Raw genomic sequence first — 24329 nt, forward strand, 5'->3', positions numbered from 1 at the left:
AATTATAGGACCATGATGTATAGGAGGTTTTTAAAAAAGTAACCTTTTTTGATGTTTGAGAAGCACTGATTTTCTTTTATTTGCCACATTAGGAATGCCTAATTTTATAGATAGAAAAAGTAACCATTATTTGAGTTTTGTTAAATGTAGGAGTTAATATACAAGAGATTATTACATGAGTAAACCTCAATAGCAAGATAGATAAAATTAAATTTGACCACTGTTACGAGAAGGAGTAGTTTTGTGAGTCACTGTGAATCACAGATGTGATCTAGACAAGCATTAAAATTTCCGATGAGAAATTATTTGGGAACGAAGTATCTTTACAACAGAGTTAGATGTTGGAATACAGATATTCATAAATGAAGTGGTTCAGTGCTGTGATATCTTGCTAATGATTCTTGCTAAGACAGAAGTTTTTATGTAGGGCAACCATGTATGATTGAGGCAAATCCTAGGCAAAATGAGAAATCTTTCAAATTTGTGTCTAGCTTTCTCCTTTTATATCTTTTTTCTCCTTTTATATCTTGGCTTTCTCCTTTTATATCTTTCTGGGCTATTGCCCTTCTTCACCTTCTTTTTTTATTCACCCTGTCACATTTTATTCAGCTTCACCCTACTTCTTCCATTTATTAAAGCAAAAAATGGTCTGATACCCATCATTTGTATATCTTTGGTTTACTTTAGTATATTGTTTCAGTCAATATGCAGTTTTACCTGGATATTTGTATTATATTTCTAATACTGAGAGAACAGATTGTCACTCTGTAAATTTTTTAAAGTTTTAACATCAAGTTAAATTCTTTGGAGTTAGGAGGCAAAGACTTTTGAAGTATCATGTTTATTTCTTCTGTTCTTGCTTTTAAAGCTTTTTGTTAGGACTAGGGAAGTGGGACCAAAGGGACTTGGCTGGTTCATCTGCTGATAGCTTATTTGTGAGGAGATGTGGTTGTTAGAGGTACAGTTCTGGATTATTCTACTTGAGAGAAAAATTCACCAGCAGTACTTTTCTCTGCTTTCTTCTTTGTTGGAACCTAGATTGGGTCTCCCTTTGTGCTGTTCTTTATCTTAAGAGCACCCATCTCTCTTAGAAAACTTACTGATGATAAATATTTTATGTTTTCTGATTAACTTGACATTTAAAAGTTTTCTTACAGCATTTGTATTCTAAAGTCTTTCTTTGAAAGATAATTTTTACATTATTTCTACTCTGGGCAATAAAATATGGAATAACAAAGACTAGAGCATATTTACGGTAGAGTTCTTTTATGGAGCAAGATAAAGTAAATTTGGAGAAATTAATATGTGTATTAGCATAGATAATTTGGAATGTAAATCTTTTCTTAATCCTGCTGATGGTTAGGCTAGGCCTTTTTGGCATATTAAATCAAGTATTTATGTCAGAAAAAAAAGAAAAGGAGAAAATGGAGAAGACATTGAAAGGTAACACAATTTTAAAAGAGATTACAATCTAAATTTAATCTGTAAAACAATTGTTTTTAGGTTCTTTATGTATGTTCTCAAAGAAATAATGCCTTACTTGGTATGTAGATTTCCAGTAAGCCACATCAGTATCTTTTACCCACTGAGTATTATTCAGTATTGTTTCTGGAAAATTGTGGCGAGAATTCCAAATTAATGTCCTCACAACTATTATGCTCTGAAGTCACTAAACATTCATTCACCTCCGCTTGTCAAGATGGAGGAGGGAATGTGTGCCATCTCGGCCTAAGCCAGGTTTAGGTGAACTTTTAGGCTTCGAGATAGATATGTTTTCCTATGGAAACTGACACAGTTATTGGAGTCCAAGTTCGGGGTGTGGGTAAGACACCCATGCGTGGTTCCTGTTTATAGCTTACTCAGAGCCTCTTGGAGAATTTTAATTTCTCAAAGAACAAACAGCAGGAATGGTAATAACACGGCAGTATTGAGTAGTGGTTAAAGCTTTAGGGTTTAGAGTTAGATGCGAGGCAGTCAGGATTGAATTTGTATTGCTTCACTGATTATCTTTGTGTCTTCAACATAGTAAACCTTTTTGTTTCTTCATTTGCAAGATGAGAATGTGGTACCTACTATGTAAGGTTGTTTTGAGGACTAAATGGGATGTGTTACGTGGCACAGAAGTGGTGACTATTATTGGTAGTAGCTAATAACTAGTGTTGGTCAAATTTCGAACTTTTCTTCGAAATTGTTAACTGTTGTGAAATAAGTATCCCTGGCTACTCACTCTGGATCAGGCTCTATTACAATTGTCCTCTGGAAGTGTGGTTCTGTAGCTGCTCTGAAGATGTCTACCTTTTCTTTGAGATGTTCAGGCCCTCTCCTCCCCCAGTATTAATTTTTTGCCTTCTTCCTCACAGAAACTTCTTCCTGTTAGCTTCTCAAACATGTCCTCCAGATTATGTGAAAATCCATCGGGGGTTTCTTGCAATGTAATTGCAGACGGATAGAAACTTGATTTTATTTATATGCATGATGATTTTCTGTATTTGTTCCAGATAATATGGTAAACCTAAATAATTATTTCATAAATTAAATGTTTTATATTTTATCATATCATCTAGTTATGTCAACAGTTCTTTGGGAGAGATTATTTTTTTCTGTTTTGGGAAATGGAAGTTTGAGAGATGAAGTAATTTGCATAGAGTAATATAAATTACATAGGGCAATATGAGAAGGGTAAGTTGACTGAGTTTACTACAGGGTGAGAAATAGTCCACTGGTAATATGGAGAGGAGGAGATAAAACATCATTTAACCTTATGCCTGCTTCTTTTCCCTCTTAAGTGATTTTTTTCAGTGTAAATTTCTGTCAAAATGATTTCTGGGGCAAGAATAGACAATTTAATTTTTTATAACTGACAGACAACTTTTCAGAAATGCAGCACAAATTATATTCCAACTAATAGGGGCTGGTGTTTCTATAGTCTTGAAAACACTGGGCTATAAAAATCTTTAATATTTTTGTAATTTCACAGGCAAAAAACCTCGTTTAAATTTGATGGTGTTGTAAACTTCTCTTTTATGTTTATTGGTCATTGGTGTTATTTTATGTCCTTTGCTCATTTCTTATTGGGCTGTTTTTTAAATTTATTCTAAGAGCTCTTTGTACATTAGAGATATAAATCTCTTCTATCAGATGTTACAGTCTCCCTCCATTTTGTTGTTGGTCTTGAATTTCACAAGTAATTTATGCTGTCAGTGTTGAAATGTCGTGCTTACTCTGTTTCTGTCATACTATGTTTAAAATAGAAAAATATTAAGCCAATTTTTGTTAAAATAACATGGAACTCTCTGATCCAATGAGTTAGTAATTTGAATATAAAGGACCATCATTGTTTTTTATAATTAATTTGAATACACTGTGATTTTTATTGTGAATGATCTCCAGTAATCAGTTACCCTTAGTTAATGGCTGTGTGTTCTCTCTTTTCTCTGCTTTTTAACTGGTAGGCTTGAATGTTCTTCCTGTTGGTTATCTCCAGCCTCAGTCTATTCTTTTCTTAAAATATACAAGTAACATTAGATTGAAACTTGCTAAAAATATGATAGTTCTTATAGAGAAAGACTTTGAGAGTTGACTTTCCTTTCCTGCTAAGTAAAGAGTATTCGTGGCTGAGTTTCCAGGATTGGGTTGAGATAAAGATGTACTTTGGAAAGAACAGATTAAATTTTGTTTTAACAAGTGTGAGGTTCAACCATGTACTTCCTGTACTTTATTTTAATTGGCACTTTGTGTGCAGTGACCATTTGTTTTTGTTGAATCAAGAAAGCTTCCTCCAAATTCATGATTGTAGGAGAATTTTGTTCAGTTGATTGATTTTTAGAAAGAGCTCTCGTGAGTTTGTTTTGGAAGCCTTTTTTTAAAGGTATGTATGGTAGTATGGTGTTTGATGCTTTCTCATATTTAAACGTGAACTGGAATTTTTGTATGCCTTTTATATACAGTTTGTAATACTGTTGGCTATACTTATCATACAGCTTTGAAGATTTTGAGTTCTTATACACAGTAATGGTAGTTTAAGTAATGGTAGTTTAAGTAAGACCGTGGTGCATTTGCCACTTGGACCTACAAACTAGTAGATCATTCTAAGGTTAGCTGGTTGGCTTCTTTACACTCTGGTCATTCTATTTGCAAAGTTTAATAGCTGATATTTAGGGGTCTAGCATTATTGATAGCTCATCTCTATTTTCCCAGAGGTAGCTTTGCGGAATGAATTAGTAAAGGTGAACTTAAAATTCTCATCCACAAACATGCTAGCCTAAGCTTCGAGTTAAATGTAACCAAAACCATGTGGTTTTCCCCAACTCTGTTTTATTCTGAAGATTTGTTGTCCTTGTATTTTGAAAATGGGGAAGGAGAACTTTTAAATTCTAGTTATTTGAATGAAGTCTTTATCTGTTCTCATTGATTCCATCTATGCTAATTAAATATAAAAAGATTTATTCATTTGGGTATTTGTATTTGGTTATCTTAGGTTTAGCTAGAATGACATTAAGATTGTAAAGTGTTAAGGAATATTACAGAATGTGGAATTGATTTCTTTGAGTTGGAGATGAGATGTTATAGTTAAGAGGACAAGTGTTGGAACCCGACCTTATGTTAATTTTGAGATAATAGGCAAGTTATTTTAACCTCCTCTCAGACTTACTTTTATCATCTGTAAAGTTGGTATAAAATAGGCGCTATGTCACAGAATTATGTGAATTAAATACGTTAATGGATATAGTGTTTATAGTGCCTTGTACTTGTCAAATGGTAGTTATTGTTATAGTCTTCTATTATGATCTGCAATTTAAAAGTTTATCTAATTATGCACAAGACTGCTTTTCATTATTTACCATCTTTGTTTAAATTCAGTTATAATAAAACTCATTTCTGACAAAGTGTACACGTAAAAGTTGAATAAAATGGAAACCTTTTGTTAACAAGCCAGTAGACATTCTGGCAGCTACATAGTGACAGCTACGTGGGAGACTGAGGTGGGAGGTTTGAGTTCAGGGTTTTGAAGCTGCAATGAGCTATGATCGGGCCACTGTGTTCCAGCCTGGGCAACAGAACAAGACTGTTAATATAATGAATGCATTTGGTAAGGGACTGAAATTGATAGAAAACTTTAATGTTCATTACAATTGATAGATTATCATGGAAATAACTTTCTTGTTTTTAAAAAAAAAATTGGCCTGGCATGGTGGCTCATGCCTGTGATCCCACCACTTTGAGAAGATGAGGTAAGAGGATTGCTTGAGACTAGCCTGGGCAACATGGTAAGACCCGTGTTTAAAAAGAAAAAAGCCCTCGCGAGATGGCTAACACCTTTAATTCCAGCACTTTGGGAGGCTGAGGTGGGTAGATAACTCGAGCCCAGGAGTTTGAGACCAGCCTGGGCAACATGGCGAAACACTGTCTCTACAGAAAATACAAAAATGAGCTTGACTTGGTGGTGCACGCCTGTAGTCCTAGCTACTTGGGAGACTGAGGTGGGAGGATCACCTAAGCCCAGGAGGTTGAGGCTGCAGCGAGCTATGTTTGCACCACTTCACTCCAGCCTGGGAAACAGAGCAAGACCCTGTCTCAAAAAATACAACAACTTACTTTCACTCAAAATATTTTAATAACTTTGGCATGCTATTTTATTTCTTTGTATCTGGTACATATTGTGGTTCCAGTCTAAAGAACAAGGATATAAGAAGTTGCAGTTGGTGTTCCAGTTCTTTAGAAATTCAGTGTGCCCTTGCATAGCAAGATCTTCCAACTGATTTTATTTTTGGTAGCATAAAATCCCTTTGTAACACTGAGATTTTAAGAACATAAGTAAAGACTGCTTTGTAGACTTCCTTAAATTACTATGTAGATAATGTTTGTCCCCCTCAATGACCTGACTCATAGCAGAAGCTACAAATTGTGTATATGTGTTTATACATGTAAATTGTATTCTGCCGTGTTTGATATAATTTTTCTCATTTTATACTTATTTTTATTTTTTGAGGGGCAATGTCTTGCCCTGTTGCCCAGGCTGGTCTCAAACTCCGACTTCAAGTGATCCTCCTGTCTCATCCACCCAACTTAGCTGGGACTACAGGCACATGCCACCATGCCCAGCTAATTTTTTAAAGTTCTGTGGAGACTGGGTCTCACTGTGTTGCCCAGGCTGGTCTTGAACTCCTGGTCTCTCATGATCCTCCTATGTCAGTCTCCCAAAGTGCTGAGATTACAGGCATGAGCCACCTCACCTGGCCCAATGAATGACTTAAATGACACTTTAAAATGATTTATGTTTTATTAATCAGAACATCTTTACAAACTTGAAAAATAGTAGTATACAAATGTGAAATATCTCTTTTCAGACACTGCTTAAATGAATATATGAATTTATTATCTTTTACAGCATCAACTCAGCAGCCTATCTCCTGACACTCCTAAGGGTCTTAGGTACATCGATTGAGAAACCTCTGGCCTAGGATTTATTATATATTTATTTCAAAATAAGCCTGCATTTTTTTTTTTACAACCTCCTGTGACTCCTAATGATCTTCCTTCTCTTCATTAAATATCCTGATACTTTAGCATATCTGCAATTATAAGAATTAAATATCAAAGTATACCATTAATGATTGGTGGTTAATCACTTGAGGCCAGGTGTTTGAGACCAGCCTAGGCAATATAGCAAGACCTGGTCTCCACAAAAAATTTTAAAAAGTTAATGGAGCATGGTGGTGTTCACCTATAGTGCCAGCTATGTGGGAGACTGAGGTGGGAGGATCGTTTGAGCTCGGGGGTTTGAAGCTGCAATTAGCTATGGTTGGGCCACTGCGTTCCAGCCGGGGCAAAAGAACAAGACTGTCTAGAAAAAAGAAGAAACAGAAAAAAAATTACATTGTTTCAAAGTGTAAATAGTGAAATGATTATCTATACAGTGATTACATTTTTGATGTTCAAAGGAGGTTCTTATAATTCAAGGCATTGGAAACTTTTTGTCCTAAACCAACAATTAGTTTTCTCTAGTTTATTATTAATGAGTAGACCATGATATGTAATAATGTGTGACTGAAAATGTGAGGCATTTTGGAGATGGTGCTGTTTTGCAATTACCAAAAGAGTTATGCTCTGAAAATTGGTCTGTTACTTGGTAACTTTAACTACATTTTTTTATACAAGTGCTGATATTTATAGATTGTTATTTTAGCTGGACTCTGAACTTTTTGGGAGAAGAGAATAGATCTTCTTGATCATTTTATTTTTAAGAATGATAGAGAGGTTTATACTGAAATGTTGAGTAAATCAAGGAATGAAAAAATATACATATGTGCATCTAGACTTCAGAACTAAAACAGTCCTAAAATTACCTTCTATTCTTTCCTTTGACATAGTGAGTCTAGAGTCTTACCTCCCTTGTATTGAGAGTGGACTTCCCTTAGTCCTAAACCACTGGAACTGGCTTTTATAAAATGGGGCAAAGGTTTTTGGAAAAGCTAGGGCTTTGAGGGCTACAAGTAGTGATCTTAAAAGCTCTCAGTGTTAGCCGGGCGTGGTGACTCACACCTGTAATCCCAGCACTTTGGGAGGCTGAGCTGGGTGGATCATGAGGTCAGGAGTTCAAGACCAGCCTGGCCAACATGGTGAAACCCTATCTCTACTCAAAATACAAAAAGTAGCCAGGCGTGGTGGTGGGCCTCTATAATCCCAGCTACTCAGGAGGCTGAACCAGGAGAATGGCTTGAACCCAGGAGGCGGAGGTTGCAGTGAGCTGAGATCGCACCACTGCACTCCAGCCTGGGGTGGCAGAGTGAGACTCCATCTCAAAAACAAACAAACGAAAAAAGCTCTCAGTGTTAAGGTCAAGCTCCAAAGGGGCAAGGAGCTAGCTACAAGGACTTGAGATGTTGAATTTTTAAACCTTTACCCCTTTTCATTTTGGGGATTGACTCCAATTTCTGTTTGTACCACTAGTTATTTCTTCTGCAGATCTTCTCTCTGACGTTATTAAAAACTTTAGTGCTCAAAGTGTGATCACCAGACCAGGAGCATTTGCAGTCTTCGGAGCGTCTTTAGAAACACAGATTCTTAGGCCTTGCTCTAAGGCCTACCGAATCAGAATCTTTTATTTTAGCAAGATCCCTGGAAGATTTCTGTGTTCGCTATTGTTTGAGAAGTACTACTCTAGAATATATTTTCAAACCTTTTCTTATTCTTGAAAACTTTTATTCAAACCTGGAGCTTTTTTGTTTATTTGGTTTGATATTTTACTTTTGAGACAGTCTTGCTCTTATCACCCAGGCTAGAGTCCAGTGGCACAATCTCGACTCACTGCAAACTCTGCCTCCCAGGTTCAAGTGATTCCCCTGCCTCAGCCTCCAGAGTAGCTGGGATTACAGGCGCATACCACCACGCCTGGCTAATTTTTGTATTTTTTAGTAAAGACAAGGTTCCATCCACCATGTTGGCCAGGCTGGTCTGGAACTCCTGACCTCAAGTGATCTGCCTGCGTCGGCCTCCCAAAGTGCTGGCATTACAAGCATGAGCCACCTCACCTGGCCAATTTGTTTGTTTTTTGAGATAGAGCCTCACTCTATTGCCAGGTTAGAGTGCAGTGGCACAGTCATAGCCTACTGCAGCTTTGAATTCCTGGTCACTTCAGCCTCCTGAATAGCTGGAATTACAGGCACACCACCACACCTGGATTATTAAAAAAAATTTTTGGCAGGGGGCAGGGGTAGAGATGGGGTGGGTCTCACTATGGTGCCCAGGTTGGTCCTTGAACTCCTGGCCTCAAGCAGTCCTCCTGCCTTGGCCTTCCAGAGTGCTAGGATTACAGGTATGAGCTGCTGTGCCTGGCCTCTGCTGGATGTTTTACCACGGGAAAAGGGGTGTATTAGTCCATTTTGACACTGCTATAAAGAAATACCCGAGACTGGGTAATTTATAAAGGAAAGAGGATTAATTGACTCACAGTTCCACATGGCTGAGAGGCCTCAGGAAACTTACAATCATGGTGGAAGGGGAAGCAGGCACCTTCTTCACAGGGTGGCAGGAGAGAGAAGCGTGTGTGAAGGAGGAGCTGTCAGACGTTTATAAAACCATCAGATCTCGTGAGAACTCACTCACTATCACGAGAATAGCACGGGGGAAACCACTCCCATGATCTAGTCACTGCCTTAACACATGGGCATTATTAATATAATTTGAGATGAGATTTGGGTGGGAACACAGAGCCAAACCATATCAAGGGGATTGGGAATTTTGTTGTACAATGTTAACTTACACGTTCAATAGGACACTGCATTTTCAAATGGTTTTATTTCATAATAACCAGCAAGGTGGAACTGGTCAGGCTATCAAGAATAGAGGATTGATAAGGGAATTTACCTGTTTTGGGGGACCACTGTGTTCTTAAAAGTTGGTCTAAGGCCGGGCGCGGTGGCTCAAGCCTGTAATCCCAGCACTTTGGGAGGCTGAGACGGGCGGATCACGAGGTCGGGAGATCGAGACCATCCTGGCTAACACGGTGAAACCCCGTCTCTACTAAAAATACAAAAAACTAGCCGGGCGAGGTGGCGGGCGCCTGTAGTCCCAGCTACTCGGGAGGCTGAGGCAGGAGAATGGCGTAAACCCAGGAGGCGGAGTTTGCAGTGAGCTGAGATCCGGCCACTGCACTCCAGCCCGGGCGACAGAGCGAGACTCTGTCTCAAAAAAAAGAAAAAGAAAAAAAAAAAAGTTGGTCTAGGTAAGGATTTCTAGAAGCTTGGAAGGGAAGAGGAGTTGTTGCTTTTGTTTGCTCTGAAGGAGGGGCTTGGATCTTAAAGAACTGAAATAGTAAATAAACATTTCCCTTAAAATTGTGTTTGCCCTGTTTATTTTCTCATCTTTAAACTCTTCCTTTCCCTTAGCACCTGCTTCCAATTAATCACCAATAGTTGTTTTTAACCTACCAGATGTTTCCACAAGTAAGCCTTCACTAGTTCTCTGTTTCTGTTATTACTGCCTCAAGTTCATCTCCTTCTTTCTCGACTAGTGATTCGTAGCCAGGGCAGTTGTGTCTTTTTACCCCCAGAGAACATTTGGTAATATCTGGAGACATTTTTGGTCGTTACAACTGGGTAGTTGGTGCTTGGTGGTATTTAGTGGGAGGACAGAGATGCTGCTAAACATCCTACAATGCACAAGACAGCCCCCCACAAGAAAGAATTATCCAAAGTCAGTGGTGCTGATGTTGGGAAACCCTAACCTAGACTACTGCCAGAGTCCACTAATTTGTCGACCTATTTCCATTTTTACTCCCTGTTCCCCAGTTCTTCCTCCACACTGCCACAGACATTCCTTTCTAAAATGCAAATCTGATTTTGTCATTTCTTCTTTCCCCAGGGGATGATCCTCAAATTCCTTAGTATAGGAAACAATATGTTTTTATTTACTTGTTTATTTTTATTTCAATTGTTTTTGAGACATGAGACCACATGTCCCTGCAGCCTTGACCTCCTGGGCTTGTGATGCTCCCACCTCAGCCTCCAAAGTTGCTGGGACTATAGCCATGGGCCACCGTGCCCGGCTCCTTTTTTCATTTTTTGTAGAGATGAGGTCCCACTGTGTTGCCCAGGCTGATCTTGAACTCGGCTCAAACAGTCCTCCCATCTCAGCCTCCCAAAGTGCTGGGATTACAAGCATGAACCATTGTGCTTGGCACTAAAACAATACTTTTTGTTTGTTTGTTTGTTTTGAGACAGAGTCTCACTCTGTCACCCAGGCTGGAGTGCAGTGGTGCCATCTTGGCTCACTGCAGCCTCCGCCTCCTGGGTTCAAGAGATTCTCCTGCCTCAGCCTCCTGAGTAGCTGGGATTACAGGCGCGCACCACTACACCCGGCTAATTTTTGTATTTTTAGTAGAGATGGGGTTTCACCATGTTGGCCAGGCTGTTCTCTAATTTCTGATCTCGTGATCTGTTCACCTCAGCCTCCCAAAGAACTGGGATTACAGACGTGAGCCACCGTGCCTGACCAATACTTTTTAAAAATTGTATTCAGGCTTCATCTTTTGTTCTCAAACTTGACCCTTTGCTAATGGTGAACTGAATACTTGTGATTTGCTCTAAACACCACCATGTCTCTATGCATACTTTTCCCCTAGCCTATACTACATACTTCCATCTCTCATATATTCCTATCTAGGCACATTTGTTTTTCCTTTAGAACTTGACTCGGGTGTTCACTTTCTCTGTGAAGCCACCTTTGTTTCTGCTCTATTCGTACGTGATTACTTATGCATTATTATATCACAGTGATTTATGGTTTGTTTACATTTCTGTTACATCCTAGCCTGTATTCTGTCTTCAAGCCAAAGGTGTGTATTGTATTCCAAATACTTAGAAGAGTTCCTGATACAAAGTAGGTTCTCAGATGTTTAGTTGAAAGTACATTTTTTCTTCAAGGAGTAATTAGTAATTTGGAAGTTAGCTTATAGATGAAATATTGTTATAATTTATGTTCTATGCAATGAAACCTTTCTATATAATCTTTTGCCTCACCATAATGTTTTACATTGCTGCCATCTCTTTTCAGATGTTATTTTGTATTCTGTTGCTTATAATGGTACATTAAATAGTATTGATACCTTAGGGCAAGGGTGTCCAATTTTTTAGCTTCCTTGGGCCACATTGGAAGAATTGTCTTGAGTCACACATAAAATACACTGACACTAATGATAGCTGATGAGCTTTTAAAAAAATGGCAAAATAATCTCATAATGTTTCAAGAAAGTTTACAAATTCTTGTTGGGCCGCATTCAGAGTCATCCTGGGCCTCTGGTTGGACAAGCTTGCCTTAGTATCTTTTCATTTAGTTACACAGAGAAGATTTTACTTTTGGATTAGAGTTTAATCTCTGGCTATTTATTCAAAAAATTTAGGGTTTATAATGGCATATGTTTAGAGATCTCTTCTACCTAAGAGGAGAGGCTTTAGGCTAGTTAAGGGTTTTGGGGCATGGAGTGGAAGGAGAGGAGTGATGAATTCCCTTTTTGAAATGAAGAAACGTTAATTATTTAATGAGTGCAGTTAAGGAGGGAGGATGATAAATCAGATGTTTTTAAAACCATTTTTGGGAATGGTCACATGGTTCACACCTGTAATCCCAGCACTTTGGGAGGCCAAGGCAGGTGGATCATTGGAGCCCAGGAGTTTGAGACCAGCTTGGGCAACATACAGAGACCCCCATCTCTACAAAAAATACAAAAATTAGCTGGGCGTAGTGGTACATGCCTGTAGTCCCAGGTTCTCTGGAGACTGAGGTGGGAGGATCCCTTGAGCCTGGGAGGTAGAGGTTGCAGTGACCTGAGATTGCACCACTGCACTTCAGCCTGGGAGTCAGACCCTGACTAAAAAAAACAAAACCCAAGAAACAAAAACCAAAGAACAACAACCTTTTTTTTTTTTTTTTTTTTCAATGTTGTTTACTGGGCTACTGAATAGAAAGTGAATTGTATTGACTGTAATAACTGTGTCAAAAGTACATCTGAGGCCCAGTGCGGTGGCTCATGCCTGTAATCCCAGCACTTTGGGAGGCCGAGGCAGGTGGATCACCTGAGGTTAGGAGTTCGAGACCAGCCTGGCCAACATGGTGAAACCCCGTCTCTAATAAAAATAGAAAAATTAGCCAGGCATGGTGGCAGGTGCTGTAATCCCAACTACTTGGGAGGCTGAGGCAGGAGAATCACCTGAACTAGGAAGGCGGAGGTTGCAGTGAGCTGAGATTACACCACTGCACTCCAGCCTGGGCGATGGAGTCTAAAAAAAAAAAAAAGAGATACTCTGTCTCAAAAAAAAAAAAAAAAAGTACATCTGATTTCGTGAAGGATCTGAATTGCAGAAGACCTTTTAAAATAATTTTCATGCATTCAGATATATGATCTGGAATTTAGGTGTCCATGTATAAATCATTTGACAACCTGAGATTTTGATGAAGTAAACATTTGATATGTTGAACTTTCCTGATAGAACAAGGTTAATCTTTAGCTCAGAAATTTTCATATATATGTGTGTGTGTATATATATATATATTTTTTTTTTTTGGTAGAGATGGAGTCTCGCTCTGTTGCCCAGGCTGGAGTGCAGTGGCGTGATCTTGGCTCACTGCAACCTCTGCTTTCCAGGTTCAAGCAGTTCTCCTGCCTCAGCCTCCCAAGTAGTTGGGACTGTAGGTGCACACCGCTACGCACGGCTAATTTCTTTTGTATTTTAGTGCAGACGGTGTTTCACTGTGTTGCCCAGGCTGGTCTTGAACTCCTGAGCTCAGGCAATCTGCCCATCTCCGCCTCCCAATGTGCTAGGATTCCAGGCGTGAGCCACTGTTCCTGGCCAAATATAAATTTTAAAGTAGTGAATATCTAATTAGGGTTATGTTATTCTTACTGTATGTCAAAGCCTTGTAGTTTTCTATTTGAACACAAAAATGTACAATTCTTATACTCTTTCCAAGGAATTAAGTTACTAGAAATAACTTGCTTTAAAATTCTTCCGCTTATAATGTGGTTCCGTGGCATGAATCACTAGGGTACATACTTATTCTCATTCACAGAAGTTCCCTCTGTGGCTTTTGTAAAGTATGATAGCAAATAAAAAGAAAAAATGTTCCCTATGCTATAGACATAGAGAATAAGTAGATTGGTTCAAGATTGCATAAAGGTGGAAGTATGTTAGTCTCATAAAACTATGTCCACTGGGCTGATGTGGTGGCTCATGCCTGTAACCTCAGCACTTTGAGAGGTGGTGGATGGCTTGAGTCCAGGAGTTCGAGACCAGCCTAGGCAACACGGTGAAACCCCATCTCTACTAAAAATACAAAAATTAGCCTGGCATGGTGGCGCGTGCCTGTAGTCCTGGCTACTTGGGAGGTTGAGGTGGGAGGGTCGCTTGAGGCCCCGAAGCAGAGGTTGCCACTGAGCTGTGATTGCACCACTGCATTCCATCCTGGGTGACAGAATGAGACACTGTCTCAGAAAGCGAAAAGAAAACTCTGTCCACTGCCTTATTTATTGAGTAGGTAGGCAATCCAGTTACTTTTTTCAGTGCAAGTTTAGTTATTTTTGTCCTTGGTTTTTTTTGTTTTTTTTTTTTTAATTTGAGACGGAGTCTCACTCTGTGGCCCAGGCTGGAGTGCAGTGGCATGATCTCGGCTTATTGCAACCTTTGCCTCCCAGGTTCGAGTGATTTTTCTGCCTCAGTCTCCCGAGTAGCTGGGATTACAGACATATGCCACCAAGCTTGGCTAATTTTTGTACTTTTAGTAAAGATGAGGTTTCACCATGTTGGCTAGGCTGGTCTTGAACTCCTGACCTCAAGTAATCCACCACCTCGGCCTCCCAAAGTGCTGGGATTACAGGCATGAGCCGCTGCGCCCGGCCTTGTCCTCTTTAAATCAAAGACAATATAGCAGGTGCATACTTGTGGAATGGATAATCTAATTTGCATGGAATAATTCACATAGGCATTATTTGCAAGACTTTTGAAATTTGGAAATTATGTCTTCTTCAAATTGGTTCTCTTTATACTAGAAAACATAATTAATATATTTGACTGGCTATGTTTTTTTTTTTTTTTTTTTAAATAGAGACAGGGTCTTGCAATGCCGCCTGGGCTGTTGTGGAGCTCCTGGGCTCAAGTGATCCTCGTGCCTCAGCCTTTGAAGTGCCAGGATTACGGGCATGAGCCACCATGCCTGACCAGCATCTTTTTTTGAAGAAACTTAATTTTAACTCTTTGTTTCAGCAGTCTTATACCTCATGACAGGGCAATGAGTAAACATATATTTTCTTATTTCAGAGTTTAAATTAGTTACCTTCCCAAGCATGAGTTAGTATTTTCTGAAGGGAAAAAAATATATATAAATTTTCCTTAAGATGCAGTGTAGTGCATATTTGCTGTAATTAAGAGAAGTAAAATGGTGGAAACAATCACTAATTTTCATGAACGAAAGTCCTGCTAACCACTATTAAGATGGTTTATTAATTTTCTTACAATGTTAGGCAAATAATTTATGATTTTATTGAATAATTTATTCATTATCAGTCTGTTCATATTATTGAGATTTAAAAGACCAGTTAAATTTGTGTTATTGTTTTGTTGTTGTTGTTTTTTAGTCTGAGCGTTTTTTTTTCATTGAATACTTTAGGTTGAATGCCTATGTAAGATAGAGTGACTTATATTCAAGTCTAATGTGCATAGAATTAAAATTAAAAAAAAATCAATTTATTAGGAATCAACTGCTTTTTAAAAAGTGAATTAGTTCTCAGTAGGAAATAAAGTAACAAGATGGGGAGCTGAAAAAGTTGTAGTTTGGTGAACTTAAAAAAAAAATCTATATTCTGTACCCTTGAAACCATTTCTTTGTATTGCAGTGAGAATAGGTAAGTGACAGTAGAAAAAATTTTGCAAAGCATTTTTCTTGGCTGATAAGTTGAATTTCTGTTCATTAAGTAAAGTTGTATACAATCAGATTAAAATGTATTTTTCTAAAAACATTTGTTGCTTTATATAATATTCTTTAGCCCATTAGGACTGTGGGTTATTTTGGAGATGTGGGTTTGATACTGGGGTGGGAGATGGTGGGTGGTGGTAAGGATATTAGAAGGAGTGTTTTAGAAACTTGTTTCCTATCCCACCGTTCCCAGTATCCTCTATATGTTAGTTATGTTAGCTTAGATTAGTGTGGGGGATGTTAGGAGTGGCCTGGTTTCTTTCCTTCTTTTTCCTAGCCAAGGAAGTATCGCCTGGGGATGCTGGAGGAGAGGCTAGTTCCGATGGGATCAAAGGCACGAAAAGCAAAGAACCCTATTGGCTGCCTTGCTGACAGGTGTAAATCAGGAGTACCCATCAATATGGTTTGGTGGAACAGAGTCACAGAAAACAATTTACAGGTAAAAATAATTTTTATTAGACATTTCTTGAAAGTGAATATCTTGGCTGCTTTCTGTGTCTGTTTGGGGTGGTGGGTGTGAAAGGATTGGATGACTTAGCTGATATACTTAGGTAATTTTAAAAATTTCTAATCAGAGTATAAGGTTAGTGACCCCTTAACCAACTAAATGATTTTTTCTTGGTGGCTTTTTGAGCTTTTCCTCTTTGTAGAATATTTTACTTTTTTGTTTGTTTGTTTTTTGTTTTTTTGAGACAGAGTCTCGCTCTGTGCCCGAGGCTGGAGGGCAGTGACGCCATCTCAGTTCCCTGCAACCTCCGCCTCCGAGGTTCAAGATATCGTGCCTCAGCCTCTGAAGTAGCTGGGACTGCAGGTACACACCACCACGCCTGGCTAATTTTTTTTAATTTTAGTAGAGATGGGGTCTCGCCATGTTGGCCAGGCTGTTCTCGAACTCCTGACCTCAGGTGATCCACCTCAGCCTCCCAAAGTGCTGGGATTACAGGCGTGAGCCACCACTCCTGGCCGATTATTTTGCTATTTTTAATTAAATTTAGTTTTCCCTTTTTCAATTTTATTAATACTTGAGTTCAATTATTTTTAATACCCAAGAGTTATTCAGGATAGGACTACATTCAAGAGTCATATAAGGCCGGGCATGATGGTGCACGCCTGTAATCCCAGCATTTTGGGAGGCCGGGGGAGGTGTATCACCTGAGGTCAGGAGTTCAAGACCAGCCTGGCCAACATGGTGAAACCCCGTCTCCACAAATATACAAAAGAAAAAAAAATTTTTTTAGCCAGGTGTGGTGACGAGTGCCTGTAATCCCAGCTACTTGGGAGGCCGAGGCAGGAGAATAGCTTGAACCCAGGAGGCAGAGGTTGCAGCAAGCCGAGACTGCACCATTGCACCGACTGCAGCCTGGGCAACAGAGTGAGACTCTGTCTCAAAAAAAAAAAAAAAAAAAAGAGAGTCATATAAAATTTATTACAGAGTCACATTTATTTGGAATCTGAAGAACAAGATGCTTCATATGTTGTCTTTTTAACATTTTTACTGGGAAACAAAAATTATATGTAAACAAACTTGTTAAGAGTTGCTCTAAAACTAACTTCAGTAGTATGTTGTCATAGAGTCATTACAAATACATTCCATCTTTGACTCTACCTTTATTGTCAATATTGAATAATGCAAATGAAAATTTATAACTCAGGTAGCTTCTATATAAGATTTTGAAGTACCAACAAAAAATTTATATGCCATTTTAATATGGATTATAATTGTATTCCCATTTTTGAAAAATTCATAATCATTCTGTAATATAGTTTTATTAACCAAATTTCAATTTAGCCAAAGGTAGAATGTCTTTCCTCCCAAACTTGCATTTAAAATATATCCCGAGGCAAAGCTTATAATCCCACATGTACATACTATACACAGAAAAGATGTAACAAAGGTAACAACTTGCTTTTGTTTCTGTTTCCAACCTTATATTATAAATAGGTTCCACAGTATTTTGTTCTGTTTAACATTGATACATTAGTAGTATCTGTATTGCCTTGGGCATAGGAATAAATAAATTATTCCAAAAGTAAATATTGCAAAATGTGGTATTTGCTCCAACTGATATTTTGGTAATATTTTCTAAAGATAAGAAAAGGTGGGAGTTTCATGCAACCATATGCTTCAGATTTCATTGGAAAGTTTTGACTATGTCAATTATGAATAACAGTATAGTTTTTTTAAACTGAATTTGCTTGTCTTTGATATCAGTAGTGGAGAGATTTTTGATATGGGTTGTTACAATTATTTTTTAGTTTAAAAAAGAAGGTCTGAAAAAAAAAATTGGACTCCAACTATTTAAGAGCAGATACAAGTGAAACTGGAATTACTTGTAGGTTGTGGGGGTGAAATACTTACTAATGCAGAGGTGTAGCCACTCGACCTCTCCACAACTGCCGCCATTATCCTGGTGGCAGTTCAGAGGTACTTTGTTTTTTAGAATAGCTTGAAAAATCTTTAGGTTGGTTATAGTTATTTTTTATTTATAATTAAAATGGTAATAGATTTGCATTAATGTGTGAAATATTGAATTGGTGTTATCCGAATCTTTCAAATACTGTTATTTTATACTTCAGGTAGTTCTTTTCCTTTAAGGACATAAGGAATGCTGTACCCCAAATTTAGAACTTTACAGTCTCTAAAATGCTTCACTTTACCAGGCACATGTTGAAGTACTGAAAAATACCCATCTCGTCTCCATTACTGTCTGTATGGATTCCTAAACTGTGGAGTCTGGAATAGTTTATACAAAGCTAAGAGTATGTTGATCCATATTTTTGTATTGGAGTTTTTATCTTTTTCTTGTAAGAGAAAAATAACATAAGTCAATTCCATATCATTTTTTTTCCTTTTGTGTGATTAGAAATTATTTTTAATATCATTTTGTGTTTTTGACATATATTAGTTTAAAGAATTTTGTCAGGAGCATATTCATCTTTCCCATTCCATTTGTTTCCTTAAATCTTAGGTCCTCTCAATCCTAGGGTCAGAAAAATGTTTTAACATCTTTTATGATAACAATTATGGCGGTGTTTCTTAAATGGTTGTCTTGTGCCAGGCACTGTGCTAAGCTCTTTACATGTGTTGTCTTTTGGTATTGCTAATAGCTTATGGGGTAGATGTTACTGCTAGATGAAGAAACATCTTCAGAGAAGCTAAGTAGCTTTAAGGTTAAACAGTTAGTAGAGGAACAGAAATTTGAGTCCCATGTTTGTCAGACTCAGAATCTCTTTACTTCTATGTGCTGTAGCTCTAGTAGCTACAGTTGGTTTAATTATCTAACTGGTTAACTGAATTTCTGCAGGACAGCTTTTTTTGAGGATGAGAATGCATCCATATTTGTCTAGACACAGGCTGTAACTTACGCATGACGCTGCAGCATTTGTAAGCTCTGTCAGTTTTCCTCGTGCTTCATCTTTCTCCTCGGTGCCATTTAGCTACTTTTCTTTCTGGAACTTTAAACATTTCTTTATGTTCATTTCTTAATCTTGACCTAACGTCTTAGTCTTTTTTCTGCTTCTGAAAACAAAGGAAAACCAGCAAACCAACTAACAAGAAACTTAACAAAACCTTTGTCCGAGTTTCTGAGCTCTGTTGGAATGCAGTCATTCATATTGCATTTATTCTCTTCAGTGCTGGATTTCTTTCAAGAGGCCCATGATTCCCTACCCTTTATTACTTAGTAATCTTTTAGCTCATTTTTTACCAAAGATTTTATGATACGAAGGAGCCTGTCTGCCAAACATGGCATTTATTAAATGGTGATACATTTGAAAAATACATGTATGGAGCTGCTAATTAGAGAAACAGAGAAGCTTAAAATTTTTCTTAATCTTTTGTAGGTTTGTAGAGGGTAAATTTATTCTTCATATGGCTGTTTGAAATATTGATAAGACCCATCTGATCTCCATTAATATGTTTGTAAAGTCCCCAGTTGGGAACCTTTGGAATAGTTTCTACTCTTTTCTCTAAATTTCCTTACCACCCATTTACTCCTTAAATGTCTGCAAACTGGTGTTACCAAAATTTTATTGAAACTGTTCTCAGAGTTTTCCAGGGATCTCCATAATTGCCAAATCCAGCAGTTTTATTGAGCACTTAATATTGCTGGCTACTTTTTTTTTTTTTAATCATGAAACTCTTTCTCTCTCTCTGTTTTTTTTTTTTTCTTTTTGAGACAGGATCTCTCTCTGTCACCCAGGCTGGAGTGCAGTAATGCGATCATGGCTTACCTCATAGTCTTGACCTTCTGTGCTCGAGAGATCCTCCTGTCTCAGTCTCCCGAGTAGCTGGGACTACAGGCACATATCACCACACCCAGCTAATTTTTTTTTTTTTTTTTTTACTTTTTGTAAACATGGGGTCTTGCCATGTTGCTCAGGCTGGTCTCGAACTCCTGGGCTCAAGCTATCCTCCTGCCTTGGCCCCCCAAAGTGTTGGGATTACAGGTGTGAACCACTGTACTGGCCATGACATTTCTTTCTCTTTGCACTTTTTAATAAAAAAAATTTTTTTTTAATACAAAAAAATTAGCTGGGCATGGTGGAGTGTGCCTGTAGTCCCAGCTGCTCGGGAGGCTGAGGCAGGAGAATGGCGTGAACCTGGGAGGCGGAGCTTGCAGTGAGCCGATATTGTGCCACTGCACTCCAGCCTGGGCAACAGAGCGAGACTCCATCTCAAAATAATAATAATAATAATAATATATATATATATATTGTTTTAAGAGATGGGGGGTCTCACTATGTTGCTTAGGTTGATTTCAAACTCCTGGCCTCAAGAGATCCTTCCACCTCAGCCTCCCAAAGTACTGGGATTATAGGCATAAACAGCCACAACTGCCTCTCTTTGGACTTTTCACTCTTTGTTTCATCCCTGGCTCCTTGTGAGCTCCTGTTCTTGGTTCACTTGTTCTTTGCTTTTTCTTGTATGCCATTGATTCTGAAATGTTACTTTTAGAATTGTCTTATGAGTTCAAGGCCCAGATTTTTTGTGCCTCTGATATCTTTGCATATGGGTAAATATGCCACTCTCCCTACATCTTTGGAAAGTCTAGAAACATGGTTTAATTTTTGGTTTTCCAGATTTACTGCTTCTCATATATTTCTCTTATACTCCTTCTTCAGTTTATGGTATTATCTTCCTGGTCTCTGAGACTAAATATTCCTTCCCTGTCATCTCTTTGATTCTACCACTTACTTTTTTTTCCTCCCCTGGATTACTTTTTTAATCTAACACATATTGTAAGAAGGAAACTACTGTGCTTTGACAAATCATTAATTAAAATAGAATATATTGAACCGTGTACATTTGTTATAGTAAGTCTTTATAACAGTAATCACATATTATCCCCATTTGACAACAGAATTGGGCCTTAGGAAAGCTTAATGCTAGTTAGTGGTAGAGCTGCGATTCTAGCCAAGATCTGTACTAAATTTTGAGATTTTTCTGCTGTATTATCTGCCTCTAATTCTTACTTTTTAAAAGTCTACAGTATCTTACCCCTCTTTCCTTTTTAATAAATACTGAGATTGTTTATTCCTTACACATAAACAGCTTCTGAATAATTTTTGTCAATGTTTTTAGGATTTAATCTTTTCTACCTATCTGGGTCTGTCTCTTCATATCCATCCACATATACTACATCCTAACCATATGAGATCTTTTATATTACATAAAATATAAAATACATTGTCAGTTCTCTGAACCATTGTTAACTGAGCCTGAAAAACAAATCTTCCTTCTTTTTCCTTTAAGAGATGGCTCAAATACTACTTTCTCTGGGATTACTTGTCCACACAGCAGGCAGGATGGAATATATATACGTACATACACACACAATTTGTTTAACTTTACTATTCCCAGTGTATTTGGTGTTTAACAGTTATTTCATTCTGTTTTGTATTAAATTTGTTTGCCTGTTTATCTTTTTCTACTGGATTGTAAATATTTGAGGTTAAGCATGTGTTTATTTCTGTATCCTGAAGGTATTAGGTTGGTGAAAAAGTAATTGCAGTTTTGCCATTACTTTTAATGCAAAAACCACAAATACTTTTGTACCAACCCAGTATTTTATTGTTTTTAAATGCTACTGTTTAATTTTCTTTCTTTCTTTCTTTCTTTCTTTCTTTCTTTCTTTCTTTCTTTCTTTCTTTTTTTTCCCCCCAGACGGGGTCTCGCTCTGTTGCCCAGGCTGGAGTGCAGTGGTGCAGTCTTGGCTCACTGCAACCTCTGCCTCCCAGGCTCAAGCGATGCTCCCTCTTCAGCCTCCCGAGTAGCTGGGACCACAGGTGTGTGCCACCATGCCTGGCTATTTATTTATTTATTTATTTATTTTTGGTAGGGACGGGGTTTCACCATGTTGTCCAGGCTGTTCTTGAACTTCCGGTCTCCCGAAGTGCTGGGATTACAGGTGTGAGCGGCCATGCCTGACCTTAATTTTCTTTCATTGGGTAATATGTGTAATTTTGTGGTAATTTATTTTAAGACTTTTCTATATCATTTATTTATTTATTGAGACAGGGCCTCACTCTGTTACCCAGGCAGGAGTGCAGTGGTGTCCTCATGGCCCACTGCAGCCTCTACCTCCTGGGCTTACGCAGTTTTCCCAGTTTAGCTTCCCAAGTAGCTGGGACTACAGGTATGTACCACCGTGCCCAGCCAGGTTTTCTTTGTATTTTTTGTAGAGACAGGGTTTCGCCATATTGCCCAGGCTGGTCTTCAACTACTGGACTCAAGCGACCCACTCGCGTCAGCCTCCCAAAGTGCTGGGATTACAGGTGTGAGCCACCACACTGGGTCTGGGTTTTCTGTATTTAAAAAAATTAATCATAGACTTTTTGGAGCTCATAGCCACCATATGTTACCACTGCTTAGTTTTAATGTCACACAACTGATTTCGTACATAGGATAATTACTTATTTTGAGTATTAGAGATCTTCCATCTTAAAAAAAAAAAAGTTTAACGTTATCCAAGTATTCTTGCTATTTTTCAATCTTTTAAGCCTTGTGATAGACTTAATTACTTCTTGACAGTGTTGTTTAATGAGAAAGCATCTCTGCTTTGTGGGTTTTTTTTTTTTTTTTTTTTGAGACAGAGTCTTGCTGTGTTGCCAGGCTGGAGTGCAGTGGTGTGATCTCGGCTCACTGCATCCTCCGCCTTCCAGGTTCAAGTGATTCTCCTGCTTCAGCTTCCTGAGTAGCTGAGACTATAGGCTCACAGCACCACGCCCAGATGATTTTTGTATTTTTAATAGAGATGGGGTTTCACTATGTTGTCCAGGATGGTCTCAATCTCTGGATCTCTTGACCTCCTTATCCGCCTGCCTCAGCCTCCCAAAGTGCTGGGATGACAGGCGTGAGCGACCACGCCCGACCAGCTTCTCTGTTTTACATTTTTTTCATCATCTCAGCCCAGACGCCAAGCAGATGGTGAATGGAAGATCACCTGAGACACCACATCAAAAACACTTCATTTCACCTAAGTGCAAATTCACTTCGATCTTTCCTTTAGTCTTTGCCTAGGATGTTTACCCATCACTGGATGATTATTCATCACTTTACCTGGCCAATCTATATGTGAATTCAAGATTTTTTATTTATTCTATGACCACATAGTTCAAATGCCATGCTTGGGGTTGAAATATTTTATAACCTGTCCTACAGAATTGTTGTGAGGAATCAAATTTCCAAGCACATAATAGATACTAAATAAATGTCCATTGTCCAGTTTTACCTTCTCACCTTATCTCCTAAAGTTGGTATTTGTTTATGTTTATTTAGAGTGCAGCCTGCAGTTATATTCGTATGTGCTTAAATCATGGTATGTGTAGAATGGGGCAGTGACACTTGCTCTCCTTTAAGGGCTCACATTTAAATGCTAACTCACTTGAATGTTTTGAAAAATAAATGCTTTTTTTTTGAAGGGAAAACTTCAAAAAAAATGTGTTTTTTCCTGTGATTTTACATTTCAACTTGAATGAAAGGGTCTGGGAAATGTATGATTTTGTAAATGTCTCATAGTATTGCAGGTTAAGTGACACGTTAAATAAAATCACGCTAATTTTGTCTCAGACTTTTAAAAATTGTGTGGTTGCGAATCATAAATTATAATGTTACTGTTGTTTTAGCTTATTCCATGAAGTGATACAATTGAATAACTGTTGGACTGTGGATGTGTTAGGGGATCCATTTGATTTCATTGTCTCCTTGTCAGCATCTCTTTTGATGCTACTTTTTTCCCCTTGTGTGATTAAATGGCATTTCTTGTAAGAAGTATTTAATTATAAGAATGCGCACATTAAAATCTCTTGGCCTATAAATTCTCGTGTGAATTCTAGTTGCTTGTTACTGCTTCTTTTAAGATCTCGGGGGCGGAGGGGGGGGTGGTTTGGAAACTCACTAGATTTACTTCCGTCTTTACTCACTGGGTTTTGGTATTACTTCAGGTGATTTGTAACCTCTTAGGCCCCGGGAAATGGGATAATGTAGGCTTTTGATTCAATGGATTGGACTTTGTAAAGGTGAAGCTTCAAGCTATCTACATAGGGTGCCTGGAGACTTTGAAGAGTTACAGAGCTGTGGTGCAGCTGCAGTGGCCTTTCTATAAATGTATTATTTTCTGTACACCCATCTTACCCTGGACCTCCTCTTCTCTCTAGCTGATACTCTAAATCTTTAATATTCTCAGACCTACTCAACCCTTACTCTATCACTTTAGGGTAATGACTTTATGTTCTTCAGAGAAGGGAGAATAAAGGTCATTAGGAATTCATTGTGGTTCTGTCTACTGTGACAAAGTTTAAAAATTTTAAAAAGAATGAAGTATGGGCTGGGTGTGATAACTTATTCTTTTTTTTTTTTTTTT

At 38.2% G+C, this 24329-nt stretch overlaps 1 protein-coding gene across 4 annotated transcripts in view; it reads left to right on the plus strand.

Moving 5' to 3' along the window:
• PAN3 (poly(A) specific ribonuclease subunit PAN3) overlaps positions 1-24329 on the plus strand; it is a 159289-nt gene that overhangs the window by 43258 nt on the left and 91702 nt on the right. For 3 of the 4 annotated variants that reach the window (XR_002518255.2, XM_003913715.5, XM_009191690.4), the window contains exon 5: positions 15743-15904. The exons of the other annotated variant lie outside the window; for it this stretch is intronic. Coding sequence is in view for 2 of the 3 variants with exons in the window: in XM_003913715.5 (XP_003913764.3) it covers positions 15743-15904 (162 nt within the window). In the remaining variant the exon portion in view is untranslated. The remainder of the gene's footprint in view (positions 1-15742; positions 15905-24329) is intronic. 4 annotated transcript variants of the gene reach the window in all.

The sequence above is a fragment of the Papio anubis genome, chromosome 15 (assembly GCF_008728515.1).
Source record: "Papio anubis isolate 15944 chromosome 15, Panubis1.0, whole genome shotgun sequence".
NCBI classification, from domain to species: Eukaryota; Metazoa; Chordata; class Mammalia; order Primates; family Cercopithecidae; genus Papio; species Papio anubis.